General features: G+C 44.6%; 3 protein-coding genes across 3 annotated transcripts; 1 reads left to right on the plus strand and 2 right to left on the minus strand.

The window, feature by feature from the left end:
- Positions 1-7,126: 7,126 nt before the first annotated feature.
- LOC117891232 (ubiquitin-associated domain-containing protein 1) lies at positions 7,127-9,862 on the minus strand. Its single transcript, XM_034796577.1, has 6 exons — positions 9,349-9,862; positions 9,215-9,226; positions 8,661-9,156; positions 8,273-8,605; positions 7,909-8,212; positions 7,127-7,841 (listed from the first exon to the last, which is right to left on the minus strand). Exons 1-6 carry the CDS (start codon positions 9,732-9,734, stop codon positions 7,693-7,695), a joined length of 1,680 nt encoding a protein of 559 aa, XP_034652468.1. The 5' UTR covers positions 9,735-9,862; the 3' UTR covers positions 7,127-7,692.
- A 603-nt stretch (positions 9,863-10,465) lies between these two features.
- Positions 10,466-15,949, plus strand: LOC117890450 (poly(A) polymerase beta). Its single transcript, XM_034795288.1, is given in 9 exon segments — positions 10,466-11,021; positions 11,519-11,692; positions 11,754-12,547; positions 12,607-12,803; positions 12,875-13,468; positions 13,538-13,819; positions 13,883-14,702; positions 15,447-15,576; positions 15,643-15,949. Coding segments are annotated over 6 exon segments (2,661 nt in total). The 5' UTR covers positions 10,466-11,021; positions 11,519-11,692; positions 11,754-11,784; the 3' UTR covers positions 15,452-15,576; positions 15,643-15,949.
- A 327-nt stretch (positions 15,950-16,276) lies between these two features.
- LOC117890611 lies at positions 16,277-17,358 on the minus strand. The gene is made up of 2 exons (XM_034795551.1): positions 17,242-17,358; positions 16,277-17,185 (listed from the first exon to the last, which is right to left on the minus strand). The coding sequence occupies exons 1-2, from the start codon at positions 17,293-17,295 to the stop codon at positions 16,298-16,300; spliced, it is 942 nt and encodes a 313-aa protein (XP_034651442.1). The 5' UTR covers positions 17,296-17,358; the 3' UTR covers positions 16,277-16,297.
- Between the last annotated feature and the right edge of the window lie 1,176 nt (positions 17,359-18,534).

Raw genomic sequence — 18,534 nt, forward strand, 5'->3', positions numbered from 1 at the left:
TAGACTTTCAACAAGACAGGCCATCTCCGGACTACCGCGACCATATTTTTGGTGGGAACTGCCAAAGACAATTTACTGTGTACTCTGGAACTTTTTTTTTTGTTTCTGCAAGACATTCATCCCCCGTGGGGAGGCCACGCCCATACTCATTTCCTTTGGGTTTTCCTTTTAATAAATATAAAGCGTTAATTTGCTGCATAATTGCGCCCTGCCACACCCAGTAGAGTGCCAGCAGCAGGCGGACGGACCCCTGACGGTTTCGTGTCCCAGTTAAGTAGCGCCACAGCCTCGCACTCCATCAGGCCGACTGACTCAACCCGACTGGAGTGGGAGTGGGGGTGGCAGCACTGTCTATCCACCATTTGCGCTCCCTTTTTCATGTCTTCAATGACAGTTATTTCATTTTTCTTGTTGATGTCTTTCCCTGCACTCATTAAATCAAGTTAAAAAGGCATATAGCCGTACGCTGTTGTTCCTGCTTCCGTCGGTTGCCGTTGCCGTTGCCATTTCCGTTGTAAGGCAAGCTGTTGATGTTGTTCTCGGTTCCTAGGACTTGGTTGTTATTGCGGCTGAATGTTCTTGGGACCGCAGCAAACGACAAACAACAGCGGCAAAACACAGACACCAAACGCCCGAGACAACGCACAAAATTACAAATACAAATAACATTTCACAGAACTCAACCAAAGAAACAATACATACTTTGTAAGGCGGAATGAAGCGGTGAAAGCGAAACTCCTTTTGTACTGGGCTTGGCTTTAATTATAATAACTTGTGAGTGGTTGACATCCGCACTGACTTTAATGGCCCAGCCGCAAAAGAGATAACATCCAGGACACCTGATGGGAGAAACGGATCCATATGACACTTCATCTTTAGCATTTCAAAATGATTCAAGGAAAGTTTTAGTGCTAAAAGTAATACTGTGTAAAAAGTGAAAACAGACAATGAGACTCTTGGGAAATTTTGCAGCAGTTTATTAGACTTATGGTTTATACATACATATATGTATGTGCCCTGGACATATGTACATACATATGTATGTATTTAGGTATGCAATTTGGTACTTGCATTTATGTATTTACATAAATATACTTACATTCACGATCAGCTATGCTATAGGCTTTACAAGTCGCTCTCTGACGACCGGTGTGTCACTCAAGCTGTACTCCGTTTAGCTGCCATACGAACGATGCATTTGGAATGGCACCGAAAGTTTCTAGCTTCAACTCCAAGTTGGTGCTGGCACTTGCCAGCTTGACTTTTTTGGGTTTTAATAAGTTTATGATAAATTGCTAAAGAACTTTGTTGATTTTCCATAAGGGAGTAAGCCGCCGATATTTGTAAAAGAAAAACCTCAAATCATGAAGTACAACTGAATGTACAACTAATGCATATTCCATGTTTGCGCCACGAGGACAACCCACCCACTTACTTGGCCATGCTCCCAGCCACAGTACAAGCTTTCCACCCTCTTAGCGCGTACTGGGGTTACATCTGTGCTTGTTGCATTTCTCGCAAGTAATTTCTTTATGAGTTTTTACTGTTTTGGGCCCCGTAATCCTTATAGATGAAGCAGCAAATTTGATGCTGCGTGCAACGTGCTTTCCTCCCTGGATGGCCGTCATTCCAGTTAATTCCCCCCTATTTACCACAGTAAGTTGACTTAATGCATTTGCTCGGTCCAGGGCGCGTTCTTCCCATCTCTCTCTCTCTCTCTCTCTCTCTCTCTCTCTCGGGGGTTTTGCTGCTAATACACGTTAATATCCTTTGAGCTATGAAATTGCGCTCATTTGTCAGGATTTGAGGGAAGAGGCCAGAACAGGACACAGGATACAGGAAATTGCAATTGTATTCCTTGGTATTTGTTGCTTTTCCTTTGGCTTTTGGCAATGATGATTTATTTGCCGCGCACGTGAGAATGCGCCCAGACCTGCGAGCAGTGGGGGTGTGCAGTGGGCGGTCTGTTGCGAGCTGCCTCATTAATTTCTGCCTAACGGACTAATTAAAAACTAATCCGTCATGGGAGTCCGCATCGAGGGCTCTGTCCGCCAGCTGAATAAGTTGAGACGCAGCTTGTTAGTGTCAGATCGGCTTAAAATCCGCTTGACTTGCGAAATCAATCGGATACAAAAAAAATGTCCAAAGATTTCAATCTTGTGTCTACATGGATTTCCAATTTGGATTGATAGAATGAAGCACTACAAACTACAGAGAATAAGAGAAAATCAATATTTATTTAGTACAGTTTTATGCAGTTTATGAAATAGTTTTCTTTAACGTTGCAATTTCTGTATAATTAATTAAACGCTGTAATTATATGCGAAACAATGGCACAAATCCTCGTAATTGTAAACATTTGCCAACCCGCTATGCATTAGCTGATGAGCAATCAGAAAAGAGGGAAAACGCAGAAGGTCATAGAGCTGTGAAGACTGAGCGACCTGGAATTGTAGCTAAAATGAGTACTTTTTAAAATGGGAAAACACATGAACGTCAGTATTTAGCCACGTATTAGAACACTCAACCTAGATACGTTCAGATTGTTATGGTAACGGCGTCCTTTGTGCCATCGTCACCTGGGCCACAGGCGGGCTGAAAGCAAGCGGTGAGCACTGACCCGCTAAGTGCCGTTCGACTCATGGCTCTCCCGTTCCCGCTACCGCTCCCGCGTTCATCCTCTGCTTTTTTGCATTGTGTCAAGTGCAAATTGTGCAATGTATGAGACAAAGCGACCGCATGCCGCAGTCGCTCTCTCCCTCTCCTGCCATATAACGGTGTGCAAGCTTGCATTGTGCAGGGCAGAAGTAAGAACAGAAACGAAAAACAAAATAAGGGACAAAGATCGGGTGTTTCATACCCTTGTAGATGCACCGCTGCATAACCAAGGCAGCGATCTCCAATATTATAAGTAAATACGTGCATATGTATGCAATTGGTAAAGAAAGCTTGAACTATCTTTGGAAACATTCACAAGTTTTCCCACAAAAACTTGATTCACCTACTCAACTCCAGCTCCAAATAAGAATACCCTCTGCAAGGGTATTGTGAAAGTAACAACAAGAAGGGGAACTTCTGTGTGACACATTTGGCAATGCGTTTTTAAACTGGAGAAAACGGAGAGGAGAACAAAACGAATGTGGCAGCCGCAAAACAGAATAGAACAAGAGGGTTCAGAGGGAGCGGGAGACCGACGGCAACAAAAAGTCATCGGCATGTGGGTGTGGGGAGGGGAAGTGGTGTGTAGAGCAAAGTTTTAGCATTTTTTGTGCGCCTCGGCCTCGGCACTGAATTGCACTTAAAGTCAGCGCCAGTTAAAAACTTTCAAGCAGCAGCAGCAGGCAGTCGTCTCTCTGGATCTCCTCTGCCGACGACAACACACAAAAACTGTAAAAACTAAAAATAGTCAAATAAGAGGATGAAGAAGATGATGTAGAAAAAGAACAGAGAGAACTCTGCTCTTGCATGGAGTGCGAAAGAAACAATTGAAAACTTTATTGCTTTTGCCTTTTTCACTTTTGTTCGCAAGTATGTTGCTCGCTCACAATGTTAAGGGGTGTGGTGCGGTGGCGGAGGAGTCGTTGACAAAAACCCAGAATGTTAGAAGGACCAAGACCAAGAGCCAAAAAGAAGAGAAACTCGAAAGTTTGGTGCTCTTATTAATTTTGGGAGCTGTGCTGAGGGCTGAGGAGAATAAATGGAGCAGGTTGGCAGCCGCATGGGGAGAGGGCCCCAACAGTTTGGCTACTGGGGAAGAGAGTGGGGAATAGTAATGGGACGGGTGGCTCGGAACACACTCTCGGCAGCTGTGCGGTCAGCTGGGGCTGCCCACTAATTGGCCTTGTGAAAATATTTGCTACGCTTATGAAAACAGTTGACCGCTGCCGCCTGCCGCACGACCCTTGACTGAAATGACACACAGAATGGTCAAAGTGGACCCAAAACAGTCTCACCCACACATGTACATAAGTATGAGCACACACACAGTATAATATGCACATAAGCCCTTGGTTTATGCGTTCGCGAAGTTTGTAATTACTTCATTCCAGTCAATGGACTGGATGCAACATTTGTGGTGGAATAATTTAAAGGTACTGTTTAAATACAAACAATACTGATTCCAAACCAAATGGAACATCTCAAACATCAAGGACGCATAAACATAATTAGAATCAGCCAAAACGGTCACACAACCACACCCACACGCACGCACTCACTCGAGGAGACATCGACCCAGTCCAATCATAGACACATGCCGAGCTGGCCGCAGGACCCGAACCCTGACTGTATGACCCTCAAACGCCGCACACCTCCGCACACCCACCCACGTTCACCCCACCAGCAAACACCGCAATTTTTGTCAACTGAACTAATTAATTAATTGTGGGCGGCCAGCGTGGCCTTCCTTCCCAGTCGAGGCCGAATCGAAGCGAACCGAATCGGACCGACACCCAGCCGCCCACCCATCCATCCTTCCACCCACCCACTTGCTAACTGACCGGCAACTAATTTTTATATTTATGAGCCGTGGACCGGGGGGGACTGGACTGGACTGTTGGCCTACTGCGTCATAAACTGTATCGTTTTGGTGTTGCTGTTTTGTATGTATGTATGTGTGTGTGTGTGTGCGTGTGTTGTGTGCTCCCTGCCTGGAAGAGTAGTGCCCATGTAAAGGACAGTTTATCCTTGCCGCAGACTCCATGCCGTTTGGCCCCCCCAAAACATAAAGTTGCATGTTCAAATTTTTAGTATCTTTGTGTGATTTCATGCGTTAAAGCAGAATTTTTATTTGCTGCCCCGTAAAGACAAACGACAGAAACAAGGATGGGCTACAGGGCGGTGGGGGGAGGATACATATCTGATGTGGGGAGATGGGTTTTTCGCCCATTTTCGTTTAATTTTCATGTCGCGTTGAAAGTTTCATACAAGTATTTATGGCATATAAATGAAATATTTGCTACTATGAGGGTAGCAAATGGGCATTGGGTAATGTTTGCTAATGAAGGACTTCGATTCGGTTTTAAATGGTTAATTGGGCTGGGATGGGATGCTGTATGAATACGGAATTCCAAGGGTGTGTCTAGAACTATTCTTAAACATTACAATTTTAGTTTAGTGTTGAGTTTCTGGTATTTAAATAAATATTTTTTCCTGCTTGTTTGCAAATCAGTTTCATGCGGCCCTTGGTCTACGCAAATAGCATTAAAACAATCCAATTACATTGGAAAGTGCATGAAATGCAGGACAAATCGAGAAATAAAATTAAATAAATTAAATTTGCATTGCAATCGGAAATCGCATTAAATATCCATCCTTGTCCTGCTATCCTTTTTTTTGTGCCACAATTTGTTGTGGTGGATTGTGCTTTGGCCTATATTAATGGATTAATTTCGTAACTCCAGCCCCCCAGCAATGTTGGAGCATCTTGACAATGGGTACGTCACGTATTATGCATTTGCCAATTTCAATATTTTATTATTTTATTATAGATGTATTCGATATTGGATGCCTCGATCCATAAGCCTGGCCATATTAATGCATATTAAATGCATTCGGGGAAGTTTGTCATTTAATGGCAAATATAAACATGAAAAAAACTCGCCAAAATCGCATGCGACAAGACAGGAATTTTAAATCATGCGAATGCGAAATGACAAAACATTTTCATTTTCATACAAATCGAGGAATTTTTGTGGCAGCCCAACCACCCAACCATTCACCATATTTCCATCTTCCTCCGGTTGCTCGGTTTCGCATTGTCTCGCTTGCGGTGGGGGTACCGATAATGCTGTTTATAAATTTTCTGCGGCGGCTGCCAATATGCAACGGAAATTGCCAGCACAGCGCCACACGACTTCAATATCCAGAAGAGAACCCCTCTGGATCTGGTATCTAGAGCTTCGAAGCTGATGTTTTTTTTTTATGGCCAACTGTAGCAAGGGTGTGGGCCTAGGGCGTGTGCCTGCTGCGGGGGAGGATTAGCTGAAAGATGTTATTCTGCTGCTCGTCGTCCTTGTCAATGCATTTCGTCTTTTGATAATATCAAAAACTCATTTGCCTCGAGAGGTTCCACCAACCCTGTGACTCCAGATGATTTATTATACTAAATGCTACGTCCCGCCGGTCCCTTACGCTGCATGCGTCATCAATTTTTAGAGATAGATTTGCATGGCCATCGTCAGCAGCGCCAGGCGCCAGCGACATGGGCCATTAGGCGGAGAGCGTGTGGAGAGTCTGCTGCTGCAGCTGCAACCGCAAACATTTAATAAAAACAATTTCTGACCATAACATCGAGTCATTTTCTCTCTCTGCAATTCCTAAACAATTTAACAATGGCACGCAAAATATTAATTGAAAGCCACTTGCCAGTGAATATATCTCATGGATGCAACCACCACGAGTACATGAACGCGCTTAACATAAATTAAAATTCCACCAACGCTCCCAATCCCCCATCAAGGGCGTTTGGTATAAAAAAGAGAAAGAAAGGGCTAGCAAACAATTGAATAGAATATAATAGTTTTGTTTTGTTCAGTTCTGTTTTGTTGCTGCTGCTGCTCTTTTTTTTGCATTGCTGTTGGTGGTGGCCTGGCTGCAGATAAAACAATGAAATGTGAGAAATGTGCGGCCGCATGGAAAAATTAATTGTAATACATTAAAAGTGCAATTGCTGCTGCTGCTGCTGCTGCTGCTGCTGCTGCACAACAAAGCAATACAATTTATACAAATTGCAATGAAGAGTAATGAAAAAGAACTCTGTTTCGCTTAACATATGTTCTGGTATTACGCTGGCGAGGGGTAGTGCGGCCACCCACCCACTTATCTGCATGTGTGACTCACTCTGGTTAAATATTACTCATACCCCGAGCTGCCCCTAATGCTGGATGAAGTGCTACGTAACAAGCGTGGCATGATTCATATGGATTCAGCTTCTTGGTACCTTTTGGTGGGGGACTCACACCTGAATTTTCGGTGAATTTGGTCGATAAGTCAAGAGGAATTAAAACTAAACTTACAATCTATTTTAAAGGCGTTTCAAAAACATTCTTGTGGTGGAGCTAAAAACACACCACAGAAGTGCAACTCTCTCCTTTTTTATATCAAAAACTAATTGATTTATTTGCTTATTGTTAAAACATTGCTAATAGAATATTTGGTTTACAAAATAATACTTTATGTTCAATATCGGTTACCGCTTGTCGGTTGTTCTGGTTCATTGTTCTTAGCCCCGAATGTACAATAGCTTTGCAAAATACGCACAGAAATCGCCAAAAAAGTTCGCTCGCTTACAGCTATCGGGAGAGTTATACATATACATAAATATATATAGAGTGCAGTTGAGTTAGCAGTTAGGATGATAGGATATTTGATAGACTAAGTGAAGGCCGGGGCCCTGGCCTTCTTTCTGACTGTTGAGGCTGACTAGCTCTAGTTACTATATTTAATATGCGTTATTCGTACTGATCGGTAAGCGTTTTCTTTGCGTGCTTCGGGCAAAGCGTTTTGCATCTTTGGCTTTGTGCGGTTTTACATTCATAGTTTTTTTTGGCTACAAAAATACTCTTCACACCCCAAAAAATGGGAACCCGCTTTGGGTGTGCGCCCGGGCATGAGTGTGTATATAGTATGCGGTTGTATGTATAAATATATAATTTGGTTAATCTCATTTATAAAGCCACTTTGGGGCTGACATCACCAACGGTTCGTATAGAACTGATTGATGCCCAGCACATGCTTCTCCTCATGGTACTTTTGCAGGATATGTGTGATGACCGAGGTGGTGTCGTTATCGCCGCGCCACACGCGTATTGCATGCTCATTCTCCAGTATGGCCAGAAACGCTATCAACAAACACAAAACATAAGAATTAATGCACTCCACGAGGCAAATAGGAATATTATTTCATACCCAAAAATGTCTTTGGATTGCTGAGCGTCATTTGGACCTGCGGCATTTCGAGTATAACTTTGAGGATGGGCGAATCCGGTGCCAGACCCTCGCGCAGCTCAATCACACTGCCCGAACGATTGTCGCAGAGCCACTCACAGGCGGAGGCCTTGTTGTTGCCTGTCCGCTTCAGCGCCGATACCACGGCAGCTTCCTCGAAGCCCATTTCGGTGAGCGATTCGACTATCTCCTCGCTGGGTGGCGAGTCCCGATGGCTGTAGATGCGCACAATTTCCATCAGCGCAGCGGTGTTCTCGCTGGTTTCCTGCGGACATAGCAACGCAATTAATTATCTCGGTGGAACGGGTTCGCGTTCAACTCTTACGTTATTGGTGACAATGGCGGAGGGCGATATGGAGGACATGCTCTGCTGCATATTGATGGCCGGCTCCTGGAGTACATCCTCGTTTTGGTTCTGTATCAGCCACTCCAACGTGCTTGAGTAAATGCCGCTGTTGGCTTTCAGGGCAAACGCGGCCATCTCCCGCCTGAAGCCCATATCCACGAGACACTGCAGCGTATCCGACTGATGGTTGCGTCGATTGATCAGCCGCTGCTTCAGCATGGCGATCAGGCGAGGGGCATAGGGCCCAGCACCCAAAACGGCAGCCGAGGCCTGGGCCAAGGAGATCAGCACCTTGCGCACATCGTATTGAATCTGGAATGGAAATGGAGGTCAAAACTCTCCCCTGACAACTCCTCAAAACACTCACATTCGACTGCTGAAAGATCTCGTTAATATCGATGGTGGGCAGCGAGTTGGCGTTGGTCTGCACATACCGCGTGGCGCTCTCCAGCAGCTGCTCATTGGGACCGGGCACCTCGCGTATGCGCGACACTGTCTGCGTGAGTGTGCTGCGCCTGGCCGACAGAATGAAGGTCTCGTTGTTGCGCACCTGCAGCTGGGCCAACGTCTCGGCCTCGTTCAGCTCACCGCCAAAGTACTCGGCCCGATAGAGTCGGTAGCGTGGATTCAGATGCCGCACATCCGGGGCAAACAGCTGGATGGAGTCGGGATCGTCACTCAGCTCCAGGATGACCTCACTCTTTAGGTCATTAAGGCGCTTGTTCACGTTCGTCTTGAAGACCAGCACCCGCGAGCTGGGACATATGACGCGCACCGTAATGGAATCGCCCACCTTCAGAGGGTCCTCCCCGTCTACGCCCGTCGACCCCGCCGAGTCGACGCGGCTGGAATGGCATGTCTTCCTGCAAGAGAGCGCAAAGGTTAGTGGCTGGAGTTCACCCAGAGAGCAGCAAGACGCACCTGAGGAACAAACTGCGCAGTTTTTGCATAGTTTGTGTGGGGAAATCCAACGGAGAATTTCGAAAATATACAAAAAAGATTTAAATATATTGGTAATCGTTTTGGGGGAGACATTTAGGTGCCTGCCAACTTACGCATTTTCATGCTGCTGTGTTGGAGTGGGTGTGTCCAGAGGATCACCAGCGGCACTGCCAGTTTGTGTGGCTACCGCAGTGCCCTGCAGGTGCAGCTGCAGCTCCAGGTGCATGCGACGCCTGCGGGCCGGCGAGGGCGTGCGCAGGACACAACTGCCGCCACCCACAGTGGGTCTGCTGACCACGACAACGTCCGTCTGGGTCTCCGTCTCTGTCGTGTGCACATTTAGCGAGGCGGAGCTGAGGCTCTCTGCATCGCTGGCACTGCTTGCGGTGTGGACGCGACTGCTTCCCGGACTGTCGGCCGATGGCGTGGATGAGCGCTTACTTCTCGCCAGCCACTTTGCGCGTTTCTCGTTGAACTTTTCGCGCATCCAGGGAATCATGTTGGGTCGGCCATTAAGTGCGGTTCACATTTTGCATCAGTTTTCGGTCGAGTTGCAACATTTTCCAGGAAATAATAAACAGAATCGATGCGAAATTGCCGCAGCTGATTGCAGCGTTGCCAGTGTGTTGTATTTAGGTGGAGAGGTTGGCAACGCGAACGACATAACATATCGGATATACAATTTAAAAATATCGAGGAGTCGATAAAAAATTATATCCCACAAATGCAGCGAAAATATATGATAAGTAGCTCCGCCTGGAATGCAGTGTTAATTGATGGAAATTGGGTCTATAAATGTCACCATAATCAGATCATTGGCGTAAGATTACGCTACTGACAGTTGAGGAATATGATTGTCATCAGTATATTTCATATAGTTAAGTATATTTCTGACGGTCAGGCGGTATTTTTATCGATTCATGAGCGGTCACACTGCTCACATTTTAATTACTAGCACCAGGGTGACTATTTAATTACATACTTTTAAGGACTTTTTGACTACGAAACTGAGTTCATTGTATATTTACGGTATATCGGTTAAGAATTGATTGATTAATCGGATAAAATTATAGTTTTAGCGCTGAGATTTCTAACTAGCTAATAATATCCAAAAGAACAGCAACATCGCTGAATGTGATTTCAGATTACGGTATATTTACGGTGTGTTTTTTAATGAAAAGATATATTTTGGTATATATTTGATGGTTTTGAGGTATATTTGATCGATAGTTCCCCGGTCACACTGCTCACATATTAATTGCTAGAACGCGCAAATCAAAAGAAAAAAGGCAGCAGAAAATGTTTGGCGCACATTAAAAGCAAGCAAGTCGTGCCCCCTAATCGAGTATCGTGCCACCGCCACGCCACAAAAGTATCCCCCAGCAATAGGCAAATAGTGATCTTGTTGTTCTGCTCCCAACTATATGCGTGTGCGTCAGTTTGCTTTGCCTGCCAGAGAACGTCACGTAGCATAAAAAAACGCGAGAGGCCGCACACAGTGGTAAAAAGAGGTAAAAGAAAATAGTGAAAAGCGCAGAGGGCAGAGTAAGCCAGAAGACAGAGGAGGCGATAGCAAAAGACACGAGAGCTGCAAAAAGTTTGCATACGCCGGACGCCAACCACGACGCATGAATGGGCAACAATACACGACGAGCCCGCTGCTGCCAAATTACAAGAACATATATTGCCCATATGTACAGGAGGAGCGTCCCGTAGCCGGGATTCGATTGGCCTGAAGATTGGCTGGGAGATTGAAGCCCACACAAGAAGATACGACGCAGCGCAGGTGAGATAAAAGAGATAAAAGTTTCACCCCCTCCCCTCTTATGTATTTTGTTTTTCGGCGTGTATGTATACGCTTGCCTGCCAGTGTGTAGGTGTGTGTGCGTGAGCGTGAGCTGGAGCGCGTGAGGTGCGCTCAGTGCCTGCATTTGCAAAGGAAATGTAGATGCGTTTGCCTCTGCTTTTGGTTTCTTTGTTTATGTTTGGCCATTTCCACGATTAGTTGGCACTTTTGCACGCAGCCCGCACCCCACCACACATCTCTTGCGCTAATTTATTTACGCATTTGTTTATGCCCCAAGCGCAAGAAGAGAGTGTGTTGGGGATAGAGAGAGAGGAGAGAGTGCGTTCCAGTGTGGCCAGCTGCCGCTTGGCGTTCATTGTTTTGTTTTCTCACATAACGGTGCTGCTGGTGTGTGCGTACAAAATCTTATCGCAGTTTCGTCAGCACAAAAGCAAATTGCAATTTTCTGTTTAACTTTTATTTTGCACTGCTTTCAGCATTTTATTTAGCGCAAAACAGTCACAGGATTAAGCAGACGAAGAAGTAAACAAAGTGGAAGACGAGCAAGAAGCAGGAAAAAGCAAGTGGCAACAGATACAATTCCATTTTTTTTGGGCAGCAACACGAGCAACTTAATTATACTACATTACATACATTTTAAGCCTAGATAGGTGAGATTACCAACCGACACAAGGTCCTCAGAGCATCAACTAATCCCCCAACTACCCCCAGTACCTATATTTTAAGCTCAACTTTATACAAAATGTGGAATTCCGAACCAACACATCGCCAGAATCAGCAGCACCAGCAGCAGCAGCAGCAGCATTACCAGCAGCATCAACACAATGGCAATTCTACCTCGGGGGGCGGCCAGCCCGCCAAACAGTTGGGCATGACGTCGGCCATTAGCTTGGCAGAGCCTAAGCCCGCGGATCTGCAGCGGACGGAGAACCTTCGCGCCTCCCTGGAGCCGTTCAACGTGTTCGAGAGCCAGGACGAGCTGAACCACCGCATGGAGATCCTGGCCAAGCTCAATACACTGGTCAAGCAGTGGGTGAAGGAGATATCCGTCAGCAAGAACATGCCCGAGTCGGCTGCCGAGAAGCTGGGCGGCAAGATCTACACCTTCGGGTCGTATCGCCTCGGTGTGCATCACAAGGGAGCCGATATCGATGCCCTGTGCGTGGCACCACGCAACATTGAGCGCACCGACTACTTTCAGAGCTTCTTCGAGGTGCTAAAGAAGCAGCCGGAGGTCACCGAGTGTCGCTCCGTGGAAGAGGCCTTTGTGCCTGTCATCAAAATGAACTTTGATGGCATCGAAATTGATTTGCTGTTTGCGCGGCTCTCGCTCAAAGAGATACCCGACGACTTTGATCTGCGCGATGATAATTTGCTTCGGAATCTGGATCATCGCTCGGTGCGCAGCCTCAACGGCTGCCGTGTGACGGACGAGATTCTGGCCCTGGTGCCCAACATAGAGAATTTTCGCCTAGCCTTGCGCACCATCAAGCTGTGGGCCAAGAGTAAGTGTTCCAGCAAGCGGCAGATATTGCAACAAACTAACTAATTATCTTTTCCGCAGAGCACGGCATCTATTCTAATTCGCTGGGCTACTTCGGTGGCGTCACCTGGGCCATGCTGGTGGCCCGCACTTGCCAGCTGTACCCGAATGCAACAGCTGCCACCCTGGTGCACAAGTTTTTCTTGGTATTTTCGCGCTGGAAGTGGCCCAACCCGGTGCTACTGAAGCACCCCGACAACGTGAATCTCAGATTTCAAGTATGTAAACAAGTTTCAGCTTCCCCCAATCGTTCTAATCGATTTATTTGTTGCTTTTGCGGTTTGTTTAGGTCTGGGATCCGCGTGTCAATGCTTCGGATCGTTATCATCTGATGCCAATTATAACGCCTGCGTATCCACAACAGAATTCCACATTTAATGTGTCCGAATCCACCAAGAAGGTCATGCTAACCGAGTTTACACGCGGCATGAACATTACGGATGAGATCATGCTTGGACGCGCCTCCTGGGAGCGTCTCTTTGAGGCTCCCAGCTTCTTTTACAGATATCGGCACTTTATAGTGCTGTTGGTCAACTCGCAGACGGCCGATGACCACCTGGAGTGGTGCGGACTAGTCGAGTCCAAGGTGCGGCTGCTCATTGGCAACTTGGAGCGAAATCCTCACATTGCTCTGGCGCACGTCAACCCAAAGTGCTTTGAGCTGAAGAAGGGGGAGAGCGCCAACAATTCGCAGAACAACAGCGGCAACGAGGACGACCAAAAGCAGCAGCAGCAGCCACCACCGACCAACCAGGCCACAGTATCAGCGTCGCCCTTCTGCTCCATGTGGTTCATTGGTCTGGAGTTTGAGCGTTCGGAGAACCTCAACGTGGACCTCACAGAAAGCATACAGAATTTCACAGAGCACGTGATCATGCATGGCGTAAGTAGAGTGGAAATCAAAGACATCGTGTGTGTGGTGTTTAATCGATTTTTTGTTTCGTTTTTTCAGGTCAACATCAAGATGCTCAAGGAGGGCATGGCCATCGATGCGCGGCATGTGAAGCGCAAGCAGCTCACTGTCTACTTGGACGCTGACTTCCTCAAGCGTGAGCGCAAGTGCATGGAGAGCCACACGAGCTTCAACAACACACTGCTAGCCAATCGCAAGCGACTCTCGACAGAGTTGGCCCAGTCGCAGGAAGCCCTGCCGCCGGGCAGTCAGACACAACAGCCAGCCAGTGGCAATCGTGGGCGGGAGAGTGGCGCCAAGATCCACAGGCTAAGTGAATCGGTAAGTACGAGAAATAGTAATTGTAGATTTTATTTGATTAATTTATTGGTGTGTTTTATGCAGCTGACGGAAGATAATTCGAATGCATCGAGCGATTTGGGTGCCCAGACGCCCACGACACCCACAGGGGCACAAATGAATGCGCCAAGTTTTGGCAAGACATCGGGCAAGAATGGCTCCGAGTTGGACAGCTCGGAGCAGGAGCAGCAGGCGCAATCGTCACCGCAGTCGCAGGCGCATAATAATGGAAACAACAGCACTGCCACAACGACGGAGGTGGCATGTTCGTGACAACCGCCAACGCTACATCCACCGCCGGCGCAACAGCAGCCACCGCCGCCACCGCCACTGCCGCCGCTGCAGTCATCAGCTCACCATCATCATCATCAGCATCAGAAGTTTAGGAAGAACAACAATGCGGCTGCCGCGGCAGCCTCCAATAGTATTTTCAATCAGCGCTCGATACTGCATGCGGCATCGAGTCTATCGGCGGCTCTAAGCATAACCGGACACAACCGCAAACAGCAGACGGCGATGAAACATTCGACCATACATTCGGCAACCACGATCAGCAGCAGCAGCACTCACACCCACACCCACATCATACACAGCAACAACAATAGCAACGGTTTTGGCAGCGGCGGCGGTGGCAGTGGCAATGGCAGTGGCGGCGGCAATGACAGCAACAAGATCTGCTATTACATTGACGACGATGATGAAGATGATGATGAGGACAACAAACAACAACAGCAGCAACAGCTACCACAAACGCAGACACTGGCCAGAGCCATTCCCACAGTATCGGCAGGAGCAACAGCAACTCCAACGGTAGCAGTTTCTGTAGCAGCCGCCCCAGCCGCTGCATCGGCCACGACAATTTCTTGTAAGTTGTTCCCATTGTTTGACTCCAATCTCCTCGCATTTACCGTGCATTTGCGTTACTTATTCCGACTTTCCTTGACACGAGACTGCTCTATGCTCTAATTGTTTGACTATTTACTATTTTTAATTTACATACCCTTAAACAGTATTTCACTCTCCCCAACACCAATGAGGGGGAAAGATTTAAGCTTCAGTTTCTTTCAGTTTCTTAGCTGTAATATCATTCAGAGACTTATGCACTGCAAATGATTGAATTCATTTTGATCAAAATAAACTTTTAAAAAAAGTAATTAAATGTTGAAAAACAAAAGAAAAATCTACACTTTTTGGTATTTTTATTTTCAAACAAATTTCTTATATTATTTACGGAAATGAATGTAGCCCTCGGGTTTGTTTATTTCTCTTCGGGAAACTTTAGATATTCTTGAGGTCAAATTTGTTTGTCTTTATGTTAAAGTAAATAAACGATCAGAGGAATTTGAAAAGTTATTTCAGGGCTGTAAATTATCAGGAAGTTGGATGATTTTAGCTTTAATTTGGATAAAGTTACACATTCATATATAAATATTCCCGCTTAAGGGCTAAGCGATGTGCATACAAATTTCATAACACCAAAAACAGAATGTAAACCGATTCGGCCTTTCAATAAAATGCATTTAGCAAGGAAAAAAGTTATGATTATATTTAAATAGATAACAATTATGCATCTAATATACTAACTATCCCATTTAATGTCTCTTTGCAGTGTAAAAAGCTATTAAACATACCATTTAAGGATTAGTTATCATAGTTATTCTCCCCCCCAATTGATTTTCTGGGCATTTGAGTGGGTGCCCCAAACGAAAGTGGAAGCCCAACACATTTTACACAAAGCGGTGAGTGGGTGGAGCTACAATTATGAAATGAAAAATGCTAATGCCAGTCTTTGTTGCCCCGTGCAGGTTTCGATCACACTTCACTTCAGAGTTTTGTTGAACATTATTCTGTCAACAAGCTAACGTTCCGTTCCATTCGGTTAACCAATTATAAAATGAAACAAATGCATAAAGAAATCGAAAATCAATCGATTTTAGCGGCAGAGAACAATTTCGCTAGCGAATGTCCAAATAATAATACATCTTGTACATCTTTTTTACTTCCCCACAGCTGGTTTGAGGAGTGCGTGTAGAGTTGGAGAGGAGTGGAGTGGAGTCAGCGGACGTGGACGATGAACAACCAGAAGCAGGACAGCTGCACCATGAACCTATTGAATCAATTAAGAAGATTCTTTTATCATTTTTCCATCTTCTAGTTTTCAAACATTTGTTTTCTTCTCCTTTCTAGTTGTACAACGCTGAAAATTTGAAACAATTATGTTCGTTTTTCTAAGAAAATGATATCTGAAAAAAGGTAATAATAACAAACAAAAGCAACACAAAGAATTGCAAAATGAAATGAAAGATATTGATTTAATTTTACCAAATAAAACCAGAAAACAAAATATACAGCGAAAGCTACAAAAAAATCAAAACAAATTGTAGTTGAATTTTATTTCACATTTTATTGGAGAGGCGTATGGAGGAACACTTAGAGAAGGCCTAATTGATGTCTGAAATATTAGGATATGGCTATCTGCTGTTCTGCATATTTGGGCAACTCAGCTTCCATTCGCTGATGGCGTAGCATCGAGCACTGTAGGAAGCCCAGCAGATCTGAATATTGTTCCGAGTGGCAGACCTCTGAAAACGCAAATGTGTACATTGTCTGCCGCAGGCCCATCTGGAAGGGGCGAAACTTCAACTTTGTCTTGGACAGATGCCGCATTAGCCACTCCTTCACATTATCGCCAGGGTAAAGCGTGCTCTTGTTGCCACAGACTTCTTTTAAATTCTTTTTGCGGGGATAATATTCCCTTATTGGATTGGAGTCGACCACCACGCGAGGCAGTGTGTGAGCGGCTCTGGCCGCAAATCGTGTATCCAAAAACATGACGCCAAAGGTCGCTGCCCATGGATCGAAAACCCACTGACCGTATTCATTCTGTTTAACCATTGGAATTTTGACGGTCAACTCTTTGGGGGGAGCGTACTGCACGTTATCGCCACCTTCTTTACCCCCGCCCTTGTCACCCTCTCCTTTACCTTCTCCACCTTTACCATCACCACCCCCTTTGCCTGCTCTCACGCTGACAGCACCTTCAAACAGTCGTAAGTCTGTCAGCATCGTCCCATTTGTTACACTAGAATTCAAGGATAGTCTGACACTGGTATCGATGGTGGCAATGGTTGTCTTGCGTGTGGTGGATGTGGCCCCCGCCATGATCATATTTTGTATTTTCTTGTTTGGACTCTGATTCATCCAAATTCCCCAGGCCTTATTGCTGGATCGACCCCGAACTGTTCTAGTTTCCAGCGCAATCTTCTCCGCTGTTGTGCATCCCAAATGCTCACCGAACTGCTTAGTTGAGGACACTGGCATAGCCAGGAATTCTTTTACTCTCAGGCACTGTGGGGTTTGGATTAATAGATTAAGATCAACACCGAAAATGGGGTGTAACTCACGACTACTGCTGTCAGAGCGATAAATATTACACTGAATATTCCAATGTTGTGCATTTTATTCACTTAACGATGGGTTCACAGCCGATAGAATGTGGAGTCCTTTGTGTTAGATTTTGTATTATATTTACCTACGTATTGTTTTCTCTAGTATTATTGGAATGCTTTGTTTGGAATATGAACTATTTATAATAATGTGACACAAAACGCTGACATAAGGGAAATGCAATAAAATATGAGTCTTCTGTGTATCATTTTACGCTCAACACGTTTCCTTTAGAATTGTTTTGATTAAATATAATAAAAAAAAATTGTACCACACTCAAATATTCCTTATAATTATAACAATTAACTTGTAATATTGTCATTCTTTTCTTTTAATTCTAAATTTTTTATGTATAGATAACTATTAATGTTGAATAAATAAAGAAAATCAACATATTTCTGTACCTTTGTCTTTTCAATTGTTTAAGTAATAAAATTAATGAATTATTACACATATTATGTGTGAATTAAAATCTATCTTATAATAATTGTCTTCTTTTCTTTTAATTTTAATGATTTTTTTGTATAAACTATTAACAGAGAATTGTTAATGTTGAACAAATAAAGAAATGTGAACATAATAATAAATACTATAAAGTCAGCCACCATAATAATAAATAATAAATATTCACAATTTCGTTTGAAAATAAAATGTATTTATTATTGTATTTTGATTGAATACAATTTATTAAATTAATATATTTATAAATATTTTTATATTTATTATGATTAATAACTGTGAAGAAATTAAAATAATTCTGTAAAGTTCCCTTTTAAATTATTTGTATTCACATATATTGTCATTATAACCATGAATAAAGTTGAAGAAGTTCAATGCGAAAGTAATTTATTCGTCTCATAACCCCTGGTACAGTCCTAACCGGAATTCCATACGCCAATGCAGCAACAATGTTAAAATGAACATTATTTTGTTTTACGAGTAGCTACAATTTCAACAGGTGTGCACTTCAGCCACTTAAACATGGCCAGTATCAAGGCCGCTGCTGAGCAAAACTGCATTAAGCCCTTTTGCATTTGGTACAGTCACCAGAGTCAGGCAGTAAACAGCCTACTGGAATTGCATGGGTGTCATGTCTAAGTACTTCATTCTAAGTATCACGAAATGTGCTTCCCTTCTCGATAACTAACAAATTAACCAGACGGCGCGGCGATCCCTTCTTTTGTCTTGAGCGCCTCAACTAATTGCACTTCTGCGAATTTGTGCGCGACACAGCTGCGCGTTTTTCCCCC

This window comes from Drosophila subobscura, chromosome E (genome assembly GCF_008121235.1).
Source record: "Drosophila subobscura isolate 14011-0131.10 chromosome E, UCBerk_Dsub_1.0, whole genome shotgun sequence".
Lineage (NCBI taxonomy): Eukaryota > Metazoa > Arthropoda > Insecta > Diptera > Drosophilidae > Drosophila > Drosophila subobscura.